Source organism: Mizuhopecten yessoensis, unplaced genomic scaffold (assembly GCF_002113885.1).
Source record: "Mizuhopecten yessoensis strain PY_sf001 unplaced genomic scaffold, ASM211388v2 scaffold2729, whole genome shotgun sequence".
Taxonomy (NCBI): domain Eukaryota; kingdom Metazoa; phylum Mollusca; class Bivalvia; order Pectinida; family Pectinidae; genus Mizuhopecten; species Mizuhopecten yessoensis.
In genome coordinates this window covers 15308-35455 of record NW_018404690.1, presented here as the reverse complement: position 1 = coordinate 35455, position 20148 = coordinate 15308, and the positions used below count along the sequence as shown (strand labels likewise).

The window sequence follows — 20148 nt, the reverse complement described above, 5'->3', positions numbered from 1 at the left end:
CACTACAAACACAGCAAATAAATAAAAAAAATCCGTCTTGACGAATGTTAAAACACTATGGATTAATTCGTAATATATCAACAAATTCTTCAATTAAATAATAATTGACATATGATTCAATCAATCAATAATTAATCATTAAGCCAACAAATCTTTGAATAATAGTTCTATTTCTAAATAAAATATTAATAATTAAATCATTAAAACAGATCAATAAAGCAGTCAATTATCTAATAATCAAAAAGGTTGAAATATATCACCAACATGTTATTGAATATTTAATCTATAAGTCATCATTAAAGAAATGACCGATATGTCGACAAGTATTTGATCATGTGGAAAAACAATGTACAATAAGTACATGTAAGTCAGGATGTATTTCTATTTCTTTAATTGAGCTTAATCATAGTTTGATCAATGTTTTAATCACATTTTATTTTTATTTCACTACGTTCAGAATATTCGTATTTTTCAATATGACCTGCGGGTGATAATTGGGAATCCTTGGAAAATTATAAAATTTTCTTAAATATTCAAATATCACTTACCTTTTGTAATATTTATGCTTATAGAGATTTGCTATAGTTGAGTGTATAGTAGAAATCCAACATAACTCTTTTCACTTCAGAAATTGTGCTAGAGTTATATCTCTTGTATATTCAATTAAAAAAGAAAATATAATTCATAATCATATAGACGTTATCAATAACTGTAATATATTTTGTATATTTTAAACAAATTAAAAAAAGATATTTTAAGAACGTCTTTGGAAAATTTGATACATTAAGTAAATACTAGTATATATTCATATTTTTTTTACATATAGCCTTGTTTTCTCTGTTTCGAATTGTCTAAACTTTGGTCTTAGATTCGCCGATATAAAGCATATCAACCCCATGTTGCTATTCTTGCACGTGTCACATCGGCCTCGTGTTTCTATATTTAGATCAGGATATTTCGTTTCGAAAACATCTCCTTGATTCTTGATATTTTGGATATCGAATATCTCAAGTTATATATATTTAATGACATGATATGTCATATAAAATAAACTTTTGTCTCTGTCAATACGTTGTTATATAGACCTGATAGAGTAACATCGACCTCAGATTGCTTCCTCGGTCGATATCACCCTATCGGGTTCATAAAACATCATATCGACCTCGTCAAAAGTCCATAATTGATAATTACGGTGTATGCTTAACTAATGGGGTTTTAATTACAGGTATAGGATACGGTATGGTGATACTGACCGGTTTAGTAAGTATCTACTACAATGTCATACTTGCCTGGACGCTCTACTACTTCGGGATGTCGTTCTCGTCGGTTCTGCCCTGGAGTCACTGTAACAATGAATGGAATTCTCCGCACTGTTACAACCGTGTAGGCTACGCAAATAACTCGTTAACAGTGAATGGTACCATGCACGAATCAACATACAATAACACTGCTAACGGGATTGCACGGACACCGAGTGAAGAGTTCTGGCAGTAAGGCTATTCATCTTGAGCTTTTGTGTTTCAAGTGAAACTTCGTTTATTTTTATCTTAGACAAGTTATAGTGCAATGGCAATTGAAATATTCGTTTACTTGATTATTAAGTGTACCCGGATTATCTCGAGTTGTTTGACATCGCCCGCACGATTTGAAGGTTGACTTTATAGAATGAATGATGTCATGTTTAATTTGAAGCGTGTCAAAATGTTTGAGTTGAAGACCAAAAAATATATGCATATACAAAAACAATATAAGTTTTATCAGGAATCATATGCCTAATCCATATGACCTGTAGCATCTAATCGGTGTCATTTGAAAAGCTAGGACGATCTTGCAATATCTGTTTACATTTGTTAAGGTTAAAATCGGTTAATAATATCAGCGATTTACAAGTAATAACCAATATTAAAGCAAGGTTAAGGTATTTGTGCAAAAAAAGTAAATACAGTTTACACAAATCCGGAAACAAAAGCAAAAACTAAGGCACGTTAATGTTCTTAATTAGAAGAAATATTTGGAAAATCCCTTTATATTGATATGGTAATAGAGAACTAATCATAACATTCCATTAAGTCGGTAGTTCAACGTAAAATTGCGAGTTAAATCGAATTAAATTGTGTCTTCATTTAGAATATTGATGCAAACGCGTCGAAATCAAATACGAGGGCCATTCAGTAGGTTCTGTCAGCACGAGGGCCATTCAGGAGGTTCTGTCAGCACACAATTCCCGTAGGAACAGGCAACGTTTTAGCGCCTTGATACGCTGCAAAAGTATTTGAATAACAATGCACGTGCAACATTTTGACACCGTCCGACAATAATTAAACAAGTTATTCATTGTTTAATATAATGTACTCATGACAAGTGGCTACTTTTAAATGCATAAGTGAAGGTTAAGACTAAATCTGAAATATGCTCCAATATCAAAGCAATGTGTGCTTTACAATTACTGTCAAAACAGAAACATACAGGTCTATGTCCCTGTGACCTATTCCTGTTTCCTTTACTAAATAAAATGCTGTCTGGAAAACGGTATTTATGCCTACATTTTCCAGACAGCATTTTCTTTAGTAAAGGAAACGGGAATAGGTCACAGGAACGTTTTGACAGTATTTGTGCTCTTGGTAGTGTAATGTTCCAATGTCTTGCCAGTATACCAACTGGAGACTACCACGAGGCGTTCACGTCATGGATAGTTTGTAATATAAATATCAAATCATATATAACTTTCATGTGATTTCTGACACTTGTGACAGAATTTAATGAATTGCCGTCGGAGAATCAAATTTGTTTGTTTTTAATCAAAGGTTTGAAAATTATTTTAGATAAGTTATAAGAAGTTTATAAGTTTATAACTGTTTATAAGAAGTTTAACAAATAACTACTGGAATTTTTTGTTCTTGATCAATAGAAAGATAATTGAATTGCATATCTTTATCTAGACGAAACGTCCTTGATATATCTGAAAACATAGACACGATGGGCGGTATTCGTTGGCAGCTTGCCCTTGGATTGTTTGCCGCCTGGCTCGCTGTGTTCCTTTGTCTTATCAAAGGAATAAAAACTTCCGGCAAGGTAGATACCTCTACAAGTATACTTGCATGTCATAATAAATGACGAAAATCACACGTGGTACAGTAATATGTGAAAACAATCCGGCAGCATAACTACATATAGTAGTATGTAAATGACAATGGATTTTACAAAAATGTTTTCTTATTAATTAAATATAAATTAAATTAAACATTTTTTTTTTTTTATCTAAGTTAAAAATAAAAAAATAAAAATAAGTTACACGCGTATAAATTATCATGTATTCTCCAAAGTCCAACATTTGTTTAGAAATGACAAAGGGAGCATTATCTCTAAAACAAACGAAGTAAACGGTACGGTACATCTGTAAGCGTGTCAAACGTTCATTAACGAAATGATATACATGATACTGGATTTGGGATCCAAAATTAAACTCTTCCTTAATGCTGTTGGAAACCCAATGAAAGTATATTGTATGCTTCTTGTCATGCAACATAATGTATCACTACCACATTTTCAATAAAAAAATTGCGCAGAGATCTATCCATGTTTTACAGGTATCCATGTTTTACAGGTAGTCTACGTAGCAGCTACGATTCCTTATCTGTTTCTTCTGATATTGTTTATTCGCGGAATGACATTGCCAGGATCTAAAGATGGTATTCTGTTCTTCCTCATTCCTAGGTGGTCAGACCTCGGTAAACTGTCGGTAAGATATACTTTATCGGATTTCGTGTTGGTCAGGCCTCAGTAAACTGTCGGTAGGATAAACTCAAATGGACTGCTAGATTATCACACCAGTGGTTATTGTCTTTCATATCCACAGGAGGTCAGATCTATCAGAATTCGCGATAAGTTATAGACTGCCTGAAATTTGATCCTTGGTGGATTGCCTGGATTGTTTCTCGGTTTCAAGCCTATATTCGTGTTGAACTGAATGGTCACTGAAAATACATTTCAAATATATTGCTACATATTTTTTTTAATTGGGATGGAATAAACCATTCTTAAACGATATAAACATATTTTGTTTGTAAATGGACTCTTTTATGAAACTGATAAATATTTTAGTATGATGACACATCCTTAAGACGTGAACCAGTTACTACGTAATGTTTGTATTTGAAGGTATGGGGTGATGCGGCTGTTCAGATGTTCTACTCAGCAGGCCTAGGATGGGGCGGCATGGCCACGCTAGCTAGCTACAACAACTTCAACAACAACTGTTATAGGTAATTTCAACTATGGCGAAGAATTTTCTCAATGAAATGTATTGTCTCGGTCTTTTTTTGGTTATTGTAAATAAAAAAGATAATGGAGTATTTGCTGGGATTTCAATTTGCAAGAGAAATGATAACAGACACACAATCTAGAAAATCTCAAACGAAAAACAAAATTTTGAACGGAGAAACGCTCTGAGAACATAATAAATGTGTATCTTGTTTATATACATTGTAAATAAGATAAAATCAATAAATTAATCAATAAATAAAGGAAATTTGACACCACCATCAACACACCTGACAAATTCAAGCGAACATTCCAGTGAAAGCATCGATGGTATTCAGTATTGTTCTACTAATTACTTTGCTTAAGATGCTGTTGTGTTGTTCCAGCTTGAAGGCGAAACCACAGCGTAATGTTAATGTATCGTGCCTTTAAATGAACTCTTACCCATAAAATGATTTCTTCTACCCTCAGAACAGCTTTAGCTTCACTTTGACTAAATCAGTGCCAAACTATCAATTATTCAGTAATATGTTACTTTCATGTTTAAATTCATCTTCGATGAAACCTGAAAGTTTATCACAGAACTCTAACACTAGGGGTTGTTTACATTATTTTCATTCAGGGATGCCATACTGCTCCCCTTGTTGGATGCATTTACAAGCTGGTTTTCTGGAATGGTCATATTTGCTACTCTCGGGTACATGGCAAACGAAGCCGGAGTACACATTGGGGAAGTAGTGGCCAGTGGTAAGTATGTTTATTGACAAGTTTACATCTTTATCCTAGTCAAAGGCCTACATATATATCGGTATCATACTTTTAAGTTTGAATCACCGATTGTAATATTACATATCGGAATAGTTGTTTTAGTGGTCAAATATACTTCGTGGTACCTATTTTAATACTGACTGGGCTAACAAACATCTTCAATCGCTTGTATATGTGTCCATATTGCACCTATAGATTTAACTTTCTGTCTGTATGTTAAAATAATGGAACAGTTATTGAAACAGTGGTAAAATTATGCCTCTGTTACGTTCATCTAAGCAACATTGTTATGACTGATACCTGTGCTAAGTTATAAGCTAACATACATTTCCATTCCTTGTGTATTGTATTTTTCGATATCATACTTATAAGTTTTAATATCATGTTGTAAGGTGTCAAATTGTATCTCTTAGTACTTTACGGGCATCTAAGCTACGTTAGCAAGGTGCTGCCTGTTCTAAGTAATAGGTAACGTACCTATGTTAACGGTAGTCCTATTCTACCACTGCTTACACTTATTGTTTAGTTATGACTGCTCTAATTGGAGTTCCAGTATATTGTTTTGTGTTGCATATTTTGTGGGCGAGCCAATTCAGCAATGCCCTAATCTGTTTAAATTCGACACGCACCACAATTTGAGTTCGCTAAAATGAGTACGCTTGCAGTATGTGTATATTTCGTTAATGGCCTCTCTACTTCATTACTCTGTATCATACTTTTAAATTGAACTTTTACGTTGTAAGTTAAAAACCAAATGTGGCACGATGTTCATATTTTATTTCGCGGTTCGTTCATTTAAGCAACTAATAAAAGGCCTTATTCTATTTATTTTGATACATTTTTTTCTTTATTTCATTGCATCATACTGGTTTTTCGAATTTGCATGTTTCAAGTTTAAAGTTTGGAAAAGCGGGATTAAAAAAGCAATCAGCTTACACCAAGTACACTATCATTTAAAAAAAGTAATCCTCCACACATGTATCAAAAAATATTTTTTAACTAACATGATTTAATTAAAGTATTATCGTTATCCTAACATTGAGAAAGCAATCTCCAATGTCGATAAGATGATTTATCTTACATATCACCCTATTAAGTACGTGGTAATTTACTACCATATCGGTTTAGTATATACATGTTTATGTTTCAATACCGTAAAATGTTGCTCCTTCCTTATGTCGATGTGTCAATCGTGAACTCAGATCCTGATGATTTCATCTGAAATCGTTGTTAAAATCATTTGAAGACACTTACTAAATATGTACTTGCAAATATCAAGTTTCTTTTAGATTATGATAGTAAGATGGCCAATGTCAACGGCCAATGTCAACGAAAAGCCATCCAATAAAGCGTGGAAAGTTATAAATGACTGGCGGACATATTAACTATACCATTCCCGTTTTACAGGTCCTGGTATAGCGTTCATGGTTTACCCCGAAGCTCTAGCGACGCTTCCTCTCCCACAACTCTGGTCTGTCCTGTTTTTCTTGATGCTGTTTACCGTCGGGTTGGACAGTCAGGTGATGTTTATGACACCTGTAACATTAACATTGTGTATACCTGGATCCATGGACAATACATTCATCTTTACATAACAAAGATTACCTCGTCACATTGGGTAGCAGTGCAATAGCAAACCACATTTTCCTTATATTCGTACTTGCATCAATTGGTTAAAAGCATTTTTAGTGTAATAATAAAGGAATTTAATTTCGATTCATGGTTACTATCCCGCTGACTTCGTCCTCTTACTATACAATACGGAAATGAAAGTGCGCAAATCTAAAACAAATCACTGTAATGGAGCGTACGCATAGTTGGTTCTGTAAATGAAAACACATCCAAACATATTATATTATGCATGTAACACATTAATTCATTAAGCTAAATGTGACTCCTGACACCTCCTCAACTCGACGTAATCAACAGCAATTATCGTATTGTTCTTAAATCTCCCGATCGAATATCAAAGCCATGCTGGCTCCTGTAAAAACATGAACCCGTGAAGCTGTCTTTGTAATTTTAACTGTTGACCTCTTTTATGCATGACCACGCTTTGTGACCTATTTTCCGGTTTGCACTGTCGTCTGTTTGGGTGTATAAATCATTAAACGGACTCGCAGTAAGTACAGAATACTGTTGATCAACATTGATGAAGTTTTTGTTTTTATTATAAACAACATGGTTTTGACAGTCCCCACATTTTACAGTCTGAAGTTTTATCGAAAATTCTGTTTACCGATTAAGTCTATTCGCGAAAGATGTTCACAGACACGGAATGGCGAGATGTCGTACTGTTGCGTTTTATTTGTATGAGGAATTAATAATTGACAAAATGAAATTCGAACATTATGAAGTAGACGGATGTTTGAAACCAATATCTTCCTTCGATGTATCCGAGATTTTCGACTTTTCAGGGCTCGAATCATCAGAGTTTTATTTACTAAGATAAAGAAGAGACTTAGCCGGAACCAGAGCAATACTTCGAAATAAACGGGGTCTTCGAGTTAAAAGATTTCGAGATAACGAGGTTCGACTGTATGTATGAACATGTTCTATAAAGATTATCTTGATTTTTAAACTTTGCAGAAAATCAATTTTTGTAGATGGTTCATGTTCAGACCATTACGGGAGCTTTGACAGACAACTTCCCGAAGGTATTTCAGAGCAGAAAACCCTTACTGACGGCATGTGTGTGTATGATTGGCTTTTTCCTAGGAATGCCGTGTGTTATGCAGGTACAGTGACAATAATTGCTACCGATTAATGGATCGCGTTGCATAAATATAATGGGTTATTTCTATTTTCAACTGATGTAAGCAAAAACTGTGAAGATGTTTAGTCTACAGTCACTGATCTAAATTTCTGATTTAAAATGATATTTTAATTCTGTGATGTCGTAACATTTAATTCGGTTTGGTTGTGTATACTCAGGTTATTTACTATTTAAGTTTAATTTCAAATGTAACATTAAACAGGGTAACGCTAATTTCTCTGAAAACTAGGTTTGCCAAGTATCAGTTGATTTGTTTGGTCACAGCAAATAAGTTACACAAATATTACTTGAATAAGTACAATAAACTTCTCAAGTATTATTTGATCTGAATTCGACCAGGTTGAATCTAGCTTCAATAACTACCGATATTTAATACATTAAAGTAAATTTTAGCCATTAAACATGAAAACAAAATTCATGCCATAAGAGCATCAGCGTAATACAGCTGTATAGTTATTACCAAACCATCATGCTGTCATGCTGAACATGACTTCTTGTGTGTCTTCATAATCATAACCTTTGAGATACCTAGCCGATACTGACTGGTTGCTGTATTACTTCTTGAAAATCCTCGAAATTCGAAGGGCAAACGCGCAATTTAAATTCGATATCATGACAAAAATATGAATGTAAATATTCCATTTTGTAAGACTTATAATTCTATCCTTTTAATACGTTTGCAGATTTATCTAATAAATAGCGTATGATTTCGTTTCATTTTTCATACATCTTGTATTAGTTTTGTTGAATATTGCAGGGCGGAATATACGTTCTGACTTTGATAGACTGGTACTGTGCTAGTATCTCTGTTATGCTCCTGTCCCTTCTCGAACTGATCGTTATTGCATGGATTTACGGTAAGTAGTACATATGTGGACCATCTGGAATTAATAGTTATTTCATCGGTTTACGGAAGCAATCGCATATGCATATTTACTGAGTAGATATTATAGATGTTCAATGTCTAGAATCTATAACAAATGTTGCATTGGATAACGGTGGGTGGTTCGGTTGTTGAGTGTATGGAGCTTATCATTATTTCATGGGTTACCTGTAGTCCATGTTTGGGTGTCAAAGGTCAGACATTAACCAATATTTCATTGTTTACTGTTGGAATTTTGGATATCCTATATAGGAAAATCAATTGTTTCATTGGGTAAGGTATGTACATATATGTATAGGCGATAAATGGCTAGAATTAATACTTATTTGGATCATTTAAGTAAGTAAAGTGGATGTTCAATGCTTAGAATTATATCGTTTCTTAGTGAATTTATGGTTAGAATTAAGAAGTATTTATCAAGTCAGTTGCTTACAGATATAGTTGGGACTTGTCTTACAATTACAATTACTTAGTGTTTGTTTAGATCTTCTGGTGATTTTTTGTAGTATTAATAATTCAGTTTAGGATATCAATTTTAATGTCTGAACTATCGGATTCAAAAATAAGCATTATACTGTAGGAAGCTTTGATTTCACACAGCTTTCACGTTTACTCTTATATTTTCGATTTTAAGTGGTAGGTGTAAATGCCGGCCTGGAGATTGTTTTTAATGGAATATCACATGACTTATCATGTTCGTAAACCTTGCTTATACATCGACTCTCTTAACAGTGCGAATGGCATAACTCAGACTTTTGCAAAATTAACCTGCATGTGTTCAGTGAAAAACTTTAACATTTGGGCTTATGATGTCATCATATCTAAAAACCCATGCTAATTCAGGAAAAGAACAGGCGTAATGCATCGAACTGCATGATCGTAAAAGGCGACTACTGAGGGTTCCTGACCAGAAAAGACCATAATATTTTGCCAATATTGTAACAGTTTGGATATTTCCTTTCCTTTCCATCGTGTCTATTTCTTTCTTTCTTCCGTTCCTATCTACCTTCTTTATCCGTTGTGTTTCCCTGTGCACCCTACCCTCCTTGTATGACCCTGGCGATGGCGTTTAACCCCAAACAAAAAAGCAAACTAAACAAAGTATCATGTCTATTATATTTACCATACTATTTTGTTTGATGTACGTTATTCAGTGTAAAATGATGAAAACTCGATGGAAAAGATATTTTCATAAGATAAAAAAAATACATTTTATTTTGATTTTAAGACATATTGGATGATGATTTTGAGAAATTTCAATTACAGTTTATAGATTTTTTATGTGAGAAATAAAAAATAATTCAAATGCGCCTTTATTATACTAAATTTACAAAAATAAAGCGCAGGCTTTTAATGAATTTAATGGGGGTTTTTCTGTACAGGATCAGATCGTTTGTTGAGGGATATTGAGATGATGATCGGATACAGACCATCTGCTATATGGAAGATTATGTGGAGATTTGTAGCACCAATTATGCTCTTCGTAAGTCGACTTTTCAGAAAGTACATTTTGCGTTCAAAATGTATTAAATTACAAGATACTAATGTGTTGAATTTATTTTCTTTGTAGTGTATATTTTCTTCAAAAGCTAGAGGTTTTTTTTATTGATTTTGTGTACATCTTTAAAATTATGGTTACATGTATATATTTGAAAATTCATGTATTTATTAAAAAGTATATACTCTTTTAACTAAGTTGTGATAAAGCGGTATATAAGAACCTCGAATTGTTATTGTTATTACATGTTCAGTCTTCTGCTTTGTTTCTTGTTATCAAGTAATAACATATGCTTACAATGCTACAGTATATATAGTTTTAAGTAATTTAATATTCACAAAATGTTTCAGTTGATTTGGCTCTTCAGTGTTGTGAAACTCGGACATGTGAAATACGACAAGCAAAGCTATCCTGACTGGTCCATTGGTGTTGGCTGGGTGATAGCGATTGCCTCTCTTGTCCCGATACCGGTTGGCATAGCTCGAGAATTGTACACAAGAAAAGGAGGGCTATTACAGGTTTATACAGAATTTATATAAATACCTTACCTGGCAATCATTTTGATGACAAAGCCGTATATTCAGAAAAATATGTACATATATTTAGGAGCGAAAATTAAAAGCTTCCGGTTCATTCGATCGTTTCATAAACCGATATTTATCGAGTTACATGAACTGAGAAGGAACGGTTGTCATATCTATCTATATTTTCATATGATTTATTAACCAACTTCGTAAAATAACAAATCGTGACTTAAAATGTACTTCACTGATAACAAAATGATTGGTTAAGTGTTGCCAACCCATTTATCTTGCCTCCCCTGCGCAAGTTTAAAAATAGTGAATAATTCATACCGCGTCTAAACCTTTCGATAGCATGGCCTTCACAAAAACAATATCTACTTTATAAGCATAGAGCACGAGGATTCGACGCGGAATCACACGTAACAGCTCTTAACTATATTTATCACGAACAAGGTCACTTATTGAATGAAATTGTTACTTAGCTAATGACCTCCTGTTAAAAGTGCGTTCATGGTCATTAACTGACTATGTTGACATGTTGTGAAGGGAAAACACCATTTCATCTAATCGTTGGTGACGTCGTACACAGATAGTTTAGGATGTTATCAGCTGAAATCTCTACCTCATCATACAAACAAAAAGTTGAAAAACTGATTGCACAACTGTCACTAATGAACTTAGTGGATGTTAAAATAAATTAGGAGCCTTTATGTATGCATACAATATAAGTACATGATACACAACCTCTATTTCAGCGCATTCGAGCTAGTATAGTACCAACTCCGGAGTGGAAACCTGCCGTCTGCCAAGTAAACGGTAACAAAGAAGCGCTGGAGTATCTAACTGTACCACACCAGCAAGAACTGTGCTAGAGAGGATTAACCTTTAGTTGTACGACAACATTAGCAGGAGGGCGACTAATGATGAGCTGACTGAATCAAATTTACCATATGTATCTTATACTGCGAAAACAAGACTTGCTGAATCGAATAAGCATTAATGATGCGCCAAATCAGCAAGATGACTGTTACACTAACAGGGAATATGTATAGTATTGGCAGACTTTAATGTATTACTGATATACAACATAACCATGAGTACTGCTAAAATGGACTTACTGATCTGAAGATGTCTTAAATTACACAGTAGTTTTACATACCAAAAGAACGTTATCGTAATTTCCGTCTTCCACAACATTTAACATGTTACTTATCATATCATGGTACTTGAAACTGTCGTTTGTTTGTATTAGTTATGAAGTAATCACGATGTATATATGTTATAGCACATACTTAATCTACCACAGCCTCGTCAGTTGAACTACATAATTACATAACATCTCACTCTTATACTTGACAATAGACTAACAACAGTGACATGACACTAAAGTATCCCTTTAATACCGTCACATCCACATGCGTGTAATATGTGTTGATTTTGGATAATGGGACTGGCTTCGACGATTTACAGACCAAGTGTTAAAGATCATCTGACAATATTTGCGTTCTTTAATGTATTGAAAGCGTCATAGAATGTAATACAATTATTGAAAAAAATATCTAGTTGGCCGTAAGTCTTCTATATTCTAAGAAGTAGTTCTTCCCGAGTACTAGTATAGTACTATAATATCTTTATATTCTGGAAAGTTGCTTGATTTTTTGTTACTTTGGAAACATACCGTCCTCGTTACCATTACCGGGACCGTCGATCACAGCTGTGATTATTGAAGCGACGTGCAGAGTAAAAGTTTAAAACTTGAATTAAACAAGAAAATGCAGGAAAGCTGCTGGACACCAGATCTTTTGATGAAAATCACTTACTGACAGTCCAACACCCACGCGGAACAGATTCTGCAACCTTGAATATATTCTTTGGGTATTACTGGCATTAATTTTAAGATTTAGAATATTCTGTCACGCTCAATAACCTCACATGTTGCAATATTGTTACTCAGTAATTGTCTAAAGGCAAGAAACTGTATCTTTTAAATTGCTTCATATGGAGAAATGAGAGACATTTTTTGGATGCTGTGTACAGCATTCATAGCGGTCCTCGACAAGCCTATGCAAATCAGAACCAAACAACAGACTTTCTTCTTCCGTGGAACATATTTAAATGCTGTGTTGATTATTTCATAGTATGATTAATGCTATAAAATAATGAAATACATATGAAAACGATCAATAAATCAAAGAAAAAATGTTACAGTTTTACGAAAAGGAGAGTTTTTTCAGTAAGTATCATGAACTATATCAATCTCANCTTTTTTTGCCCAAAAAAAAAAAAAAAAAAAAAAAAAAAAAAAAAATTACAACACTTTATCTCCTTCCGCGAAAGATCTGTAGATAATGTGTTCATTATTTCATGATATGTTCAATTCTTTAATATGGTACAATATATCTGTATAAGACCAAACAAAATCAAAGAAAATATATAAAGATCTTTAACAGTAGCGTTTTAAATCAGTGAAAGTTCCGAACTATATTTGGTTCAAGTTAATACGCCTCGTATTCCAATACTCTTAAGTGTGTGTATAAGAGTTTTCTCCCCCTGTCCATCATTGCGTAGTTTCATGCTCGCGATTTGTTGAACGACTGTTTGATAACTGTCCTTGATAAAGTAGGCTTCGTGTTTTCTTTGTCTCAATGAAAAGTCTCCAAGAGAAAGAGAATGCTGACTTATACTAAAGCAGCCGTCAGCAGCTCTGCCTATCGAGTTTATAGAAAGCTTCCCAATGCGACAGCAGCTGTGCCTAACGAGTTTGTAGATAGCTTCCAAATACAGTCTCTAGATAATGGCCCGATTAGTATAATACAAGTGCTTCGTGAATATAGCATATTGAATATAAAAAATTTAAACCGTTTATACATATTATTCACATTAACCAGAAACTGAATAAGTATATAGGTCTTTAACCTTCGTTACAATATCGAGAGATTACACGCACTGGAAATAATACAATCTCGTTTTAATTTTTGTATAATTAATCATGATAATAATAAATTGTACAGTGTAATAATAATATCATAAATATTTATCTATATTATCTATATGACATGGGGTTTTTAAAAAAAAAAAAAATTAATCGTAAATTTTAACTTTCCCCTAAGTTTTGGTTTGCAGGGTTGTCTGTCTGGTCAATGTCACTGTTACTATTTTTATAAAGATCATTGTCTGCGCTGTAGCAGCTTCATTCCTTGAAGGATTTCAATCGATTTGAAACACTAATTAAGGACCATAATATTAGACAATTTTCAATTGTTTTAGCAATACTCTTATTATATATGTTTTTATTGAAAATTATGATTAAAGGATGGGCTATTATGACCCTTACTCAGCAACATTTTCTTTGTTATTTACTGCCATTCTGTACTGATATACCACCTCCTTTATCCTATTATTTGATTCATTCATTCACAGCATCCCTGATCATGAGTGCCCTCGGCATTTTGATTCATGAATATTAATGAGGGGCGGAGCATGTTGGATCACGTAATCATCAAGTTTGTCCACCACACCATGACAACCAGAAGAAATATCATCGATTTCCAGGCTCATTTCAGTTTTGATTTTCGCGTATTTTAAGACAACTCTGAAGAATAAAACTAACCAACTGATAAAATTGAATGCGCTTTATCAAAGCTAATGAGAACGGGATTCATTAACTTCTATATATAAGACAGCATATTGATTATATAGCCAGACAGCTGTCATTCTCGGATATTCTATACTGTCGATAAAGGAACATAAAGAATGTGCATTTTGTATTTTTTAATGTCTACACTATGTACAAATCTTATTTCATTTATATGTAAGAAGACATTTAAGGTGTTGGTTGTAAAACAATAACCTACAAAATCCGAGTGGTTTACGAGAAATTTGTGTTTTAAAATCAGAAAATTGAAAAGGTTCAAGGGGCACCCTAAGGGGTAATGTGTATCAATGATCAACTGTACGGTTGGTTTTTAATTAACGACATATTTGGTCTTGTTTTATTCTATATATTCTCACCTATTCATTTTGCATTTATTCTAATTGACGAAACCTGTTTTACATGATATACATGAACTTAAGTTGGATCATTTGTAGCATGTCCCGTATGCCAGACTGTCAAGAGGAGAGAAATATCAAATGTATGTGTCTCAGATGTTTATTGCGGAGACTAAACTAGCTGGAATCCCGTCTCTTTTCAAAAGTGGAACTTTACAATATGTACTTTTTTTTCTATTTATTACATTTTTTCACGTCCCGCAACGCAAATATGCCTACATCAGAAAAGCGCAGGAATTTATAGCGTAATTTTCGTAGCCAGGTTATAATGACGTCACGCTTAACAACAAAACAGAGCACTATTTTAAATGGGTTTCTCACTGTAATTCTGGCGTTTGCTGGTTAGATTCCCAAACAGAAATTATATGAAATATGCATTTATATCAATACAATAATGTATCTTGCAAAGGCGGAACCATAAAACCACTTATTCTGCCGTCGCTTCATCTAAACTTGAAACTGAGAATCTACGCGTTGACTAGAATGTACCGTTTTGATTGGACATTCTTGAGAACGATATCTTCACATGTGAAGATAGAATATCTTGTATATCGTCACTGCATTGAAGATATCTTTTATCAAATAGAGAATAAATGATATTTCACTTGCATAATGTAATAAACACGGATATCGCAGGGGTTTACTATCATATTTTTGTAGTATGCAGCCTAAATTTCCCAGAAGGTTTTTAAACATGGGGAGGTACCGAAAGTGGACAATGTGTTTACATATCAAACCCATGCGGCGCTCTGTGCCGCTTAGGGATTTGAAAAAAGAAGCGTGAATTTTATTACCCTTATTTAACATTTGTTTGAAAAATGAAGCATGATTCCTAAGGCATTAGCATTAATACATTAAAGCTCCTACATGTAATAAGTTCGGTTATTAGGAGTTAGAGCTATATCTTCAAGCCACGCTGGTCCTTGGCTGGGATTCAGGGCTCATATGTGATTTTTGATGTTGGTTTATGAAATGTCAGAATTTCATAATAGCCATGTCCTGAGGTAACTAATTATCTTTCTTCTATCGATCGATAAAGTGGCGTTTCAGAATAAAAAAAAAGGAGCAGCAGATAACATGACAGATCGTCAATCCGTCTGTTTAATTTGGTTCTTTATTACTTTGAACTTTCGGTTCATCATTACAATGCGTATATACATGTATGTACAACACTACCCAATAAACAGGCAGTCCCACCACACACCGCATGTAGTGGTGTAGAGAGAAATCGCATACTAAACCATTGTCGTGGACTCTTTCTTTATTTGTTGCTGAATTTGATAAATCGGTATTGTTATCGTTTTCATACGCTGAAACCCTTGTGTATGTAAGACATAAAGGTATGATAAGATTATTTTCGTGAGCCTATGACGTATATGTGGCGGAGACAGCCTGTCTGGTGTTTCCCAGTTTTAACTACATGGTTTTTACAGAAATACATACAAAATATATAACTCCCACCATTAGGTAATGTCCATAATATGTGTATAGTATATCAAGTGTGACAGTAATGTTTAAAGTAATGATGTCATAGGTTGTATGGTATAGTGTTGTATGGTACTGTCATGTATGTAACATTGTCCATGTGTTCAGATGTCAACAGTCCCATGTGCTTCTGTGTATGTTTACCTGGCCTGTGACCTGTGACCTATGTAAAGTACCTGTTGGTCATGTGACTGCCACCTCACTGTATCACTCACCTGCATGCTTTCTACCTCTGTGTGCAAGAAAATGGCAGCCATGCTGGGTGTAACATTTTGATACCAGGATTTAGAAGAGAACCAGGTATGAGTTGGGGTGTTACATATGTTTATAATAAGGAAATATTGTCCCATGGTTGTTTCAAAGAAGCTCCCCAACTTTTAATAACTTTATATCTCAAAATAAGCTTTATTGAGCCAATTACTTCTACCTGCCATTTTTAGCATTGGTCAACCTGTATAATGAATATTGGGAAAGTATTGTCTATATTAGAGACCATTCTATTTTAAATAATAAACTTAAATACCAATTAAACATTATGTTAACTAGCTATAGCCGTCTAAATGATTAGTATGACCCCATAGTAAAGGACCACTTATATTTTGGTCCTAAGTGGTACAATCCGCGTTATCAACACTATGTTTTGTCGTTATATATATATTGTTCTGATGTTGTTAGATTCCTAGTGTTGTAGATGAAATACTATCTACACTACATTGTTTACGAGGAAGTATGTATATGTGGCCTTAGCAGTGAGGAGGCCATATCTATTTGTTTCCCGGGATAGTATACTCATAGACTACAGCAAAATAATCGAATTAAAAGGTTCGAGAAAAATCAGTTATTTGCAACTGAGCGAGATCTTGTTATCTAGACCCTCGACTGAGATAATGGGCTCAGTTACAGGTAATGTATTTATCACAGTATAACTGCAGTACTTGCCTGGTCAATGTATGTATCACAGTATAACTGGAGTACCTGCCTAGTCAATGTATTTATCACAGTATAACTGCAGTACCTGCCTAGTCAATGTATTTATCACAGTATAACTGCAGTACCTGCCTAGTCAATGTATTTATCACAGTATAACTGCAGTACCTGACTAGTCAATGTATTTATCACAGTATAACTGCAGTACCTGCCTAGTCAATGTATTTCGCCAATAATTGTACTATCTTAATTACCAACAGTGTTTTGCCTGGTCCTGGTATCTGGCCAATGATATGCAGTTTTACGTCATCAGTCCTCTTCTTCTAGTTCCACTTTACTTGTGAGTATTTATGAAACATTAAAAAAAGTCGCAGTGTTTCAAAGTCTCTTTATATAAATGAAATATGTATCAAAAATTGCCATGCACTGTTCACGAATCACATAACTGTGCGTTTTTATAGAGTTTCATTTTCTTAAAATTATTCTTTGATAATATTATATCGTAGATAATTTCTTTATGCTGTAAAAGTCGAGCACTTTCCCTTAATATACTGTATACCGAGCCTTTATTTCCCCAATAGAGCGATTTTATCATGAGAGCAAATATAAGTACATATCATACAATACATATATAGCTATTGCATATGAAGGGGGAAATTCCAAACATTATTCATTAAATCTCATTATACAACTGTACAAGTGTTCATACATGTATTAAAGATGTGTATCGATTCATTTGTTTATGAGTTTAGTAATTAATTTAATGTCAATAAACCATTTCGGGTTAATCAGATAAATGGTATCAAGTAAGATGTTCTTGATATCTTTTCGTGGGACCTAAGAAATAGCTATCTCCCAACCATTTGATATAATAGATTTCTTATAATGGGTATAACATTGTTAAATTTTTCAGCTCGAAAAAGATCGGAGGATTCGTCAGTATGCTATTTTTGCTCGAAGTAACAATAGTTAGCGCCGTGATTTCTGTCCATTTTGAACTTTCATCGTCGCAGCTCTCCTTAAAACCCAGCCCGTAAGTTTTGTTGAGGCGAATATTCGAAAGATGCTTGTTTAATCTTGTGTTGTCTGTGATCTTATTCTTGTACTTTATTTTTTTATTTTTCAAACGTTTTTTGTAACACTTTCTTTGTTAATATTTCGATATAATTTTCCATTGTTGTTTCTTTGAATTATCTTTCCATATATCATTGGGTTTGTTTTAATGCAAAGATTATTTTTTTCCCCCTTCTTAAAAATAACCGGAAGATCATGTTTTCTGTAGGCGATTCCTACCTGACATATATCAAACAGGAAAAGAAACAGATCTATAATAATCTGATTTATAGTCCGTGGAGCCTTGTGAGAAAACACATATTTTTCTACTAAAGAAATGAGTATATTCTCTAATTTCAGTCACGCTGCCGACTACTTCCCTAAATACTACATCAAACCCTACTGTCGCATGGGTCCCTACATCATTGGAATTATAGCGGGCTATATCCTGTACAGGACTGGAGGCAAATACAAAATCAAAACGGTACGTGGATCACTTAGAGTAAAACTATTAAATAACTTCACATAGAAATTATTGGAAATAGAAGAAATCTAATTAAATTTTAAAAAAGCATGTTGATTTTGCTGCCCCCTATACTGTATAACACGAAATGTTCGTGGTTGCTTTCCTTCGTGGTTTGAAGCTATTATTTAGATCGTTTCGTGTTACAAACTTTCGTGTATATTCTATATTAACAAACAGTAGACACGTATTTAATTCAAATTCGTTTTATTTATTTTTGTGGTTCAATAGTTACCACGAAAACCACGAATGTTTATACACAACGAGCATTTCATTCTATACAGTAGTAATTCCGTCCATAGTGAACAACTCAGTGGTAATAAAGGACAAAAGAATAAATATCTGTTCCTAAGCGTCATAACAAATGTTGTAATATACGCTAACAAACCGGATTGACACAGAAACATATAATTTGTTTCTATTCCAGCCATTGAAACTTTTCATCTGGGCATTTATGACCACCCTGGGCTGTTTAGTGGTGTATGGTACCTACGAGGAGACTAATGGTAACGCCATGGGTGTTGGCATCGCGGCCCTTTACAACGCTGTTCACAAAACTCTTTGGGGCGTGTGTGTCTGCTGGGTCGTGTTCGCGTGCGTCACTGGAAACGGAGGTAAAGTTTTCTCCCCGAATTTTTCTTTTGAATATTTATATTTGGGAGGGACGAATACCACGTGAAAAGCATGATTGAAAAAAAAATCATTATTTAAATGAAGGACATAAGTGCTAAAGTAATAGTGATTTACGACGTTTGATTGACTATTACCGATACAATGTGGTAGACTACTGGTGGATCTTTTAGTCCCCGAGGTGTGTTGTAACCTTGATGACCACCGTAGTCTTTTTGAGTATTGACAAGGTTCATAATATAAACACTTAATAGATAATTTAACTTGTAATTAATTTTACTTCTCAAACATTGCAAAGTTTATAAATTAAACTTACTAAATTTATAAAGGGCCGGTTTCCAACACGGCCCCTTCTCTGATTCAAATTTCCTGTTGGTGGTGCATTGCCCATGCCGTTGTGGTCACAAATCTATAAAGTATAAAGATTTAGGTCACTTGGTTTGTTTTTTATGGCTCCTCAAAGTTGTACCTTTCAGAAGCTGTCTAAGTGTTGATAAAATGTGCATGTTATGTAAAATATTAATGAAAATCTAATCAAATGATGGTCACCGTAAAGAATACATTCATGGCATGATTGTGACAAAAAATCATGTTTCCATCGCGCCATTTGGCTGTTTTATGGAAGAAACAATCTCAAAAATGCCATTTTCGATGATAACATTTTAGACACAAAAACTGTGTTTTTTAGAGAATACACCCTTTTATGGGCGTTGGATGCAAACCAATTTTTATCCTATTAAACAGTACGTAATATGCTATTGATGAGAGGAA

At 33.9% G+C, this 20148-nt stretch overlaps 2 protein-coding genes across 2 annotated transcripts in view; both read left to right on the top strand.

The window, feature by feature from the left end:
* LOC110446487 (sodium- and chloride-dependent glycine transporter 2-like) overlaps window positions 1–12947 on the top strand; it is a 30066-nt gene extending 17119 nt beyond the window's left edge. Inside the window, exons 4-14 of the mRNA XM_021491657.1 lie at window positions 1226–1490; window positions 2940–3072; window positions 3605–3739; window positions 4159–4262; window positions 4883–5007; window positions 6436–6548; window positions 7635–7766; window positions 8562–8661; window positions 10070–10170; window positions 10536–10703; window positions 11465–12947. Of these exons, the coding sequence (XP_021347332.1) occupies window positions 1226–1490; window positions 2940–3072; window positions 3605–3739; window positions 4159–4262; window positions 4883–5007; window positions 6436–6548; window positions 7635–7766; window positions 8562–8661; window positions 10070–10170; window positions 10536–10703; window positions 11465–11581 (1493 nt within the window). The 3' untranslated portion in view covers window positions 11582–12947. The remainder of the gene's footprint in view (window positions 1–1225; window positions 1491–2939; window positions 3073–3604; window positions 3740–4158; window positions 4263–4882; window positions 5008–6435; window positions 6549–7634; window positions 7767–8561; window positions 8662–10069; window positions 10171–10535; window positions 10704–11464) is intronic.
* A 4482-nt stretch (window positions 12948–17429) lies between these two features.
* Window positions 17430–18753, top strand: LOC110446486 (O-acyltransferase like protein-like). Its single transcript, XM_021491656.1, has 3 exons — window positions 17430–17511; window positions 18085–18204; window positions 18585–18753. Exons 1-3 carry the CDS (start codon window positions 17465–17467, stop codon window positions 18751–18753), a joined length of 336 nt encoding a protein of 111 aa, XP_021347331.1. The 5' UTR covers window positions 17430–17464.
* The last annotated feature ends 1395 nt before the right edge of the window (window positions 18754–20148 follow it).

Coding starts and splice junctions, on each gene's coding strand:
- LOC110446486 (XM_021491656.1), top strand. CDS start 17,465: ATGCAGTTTTACGTCATCAGTCCTCTTCTTCTAGTTCCACTTTACTT. Junction 17,512..18,084: donor CTTCTAGTTCCACTTTACTT/GTGAGTATTTAT, acceptor TAAATTTTTCAG/CTCGAAAAAGATCGGAGGAT. Junction 18,205..18,584: donor CTCTCCTTAAAACCCAGCCC/GTAAGTTTTGTT, acceptor CTCTAATTTCAG/TCACGCTGCCGACTACTTCC.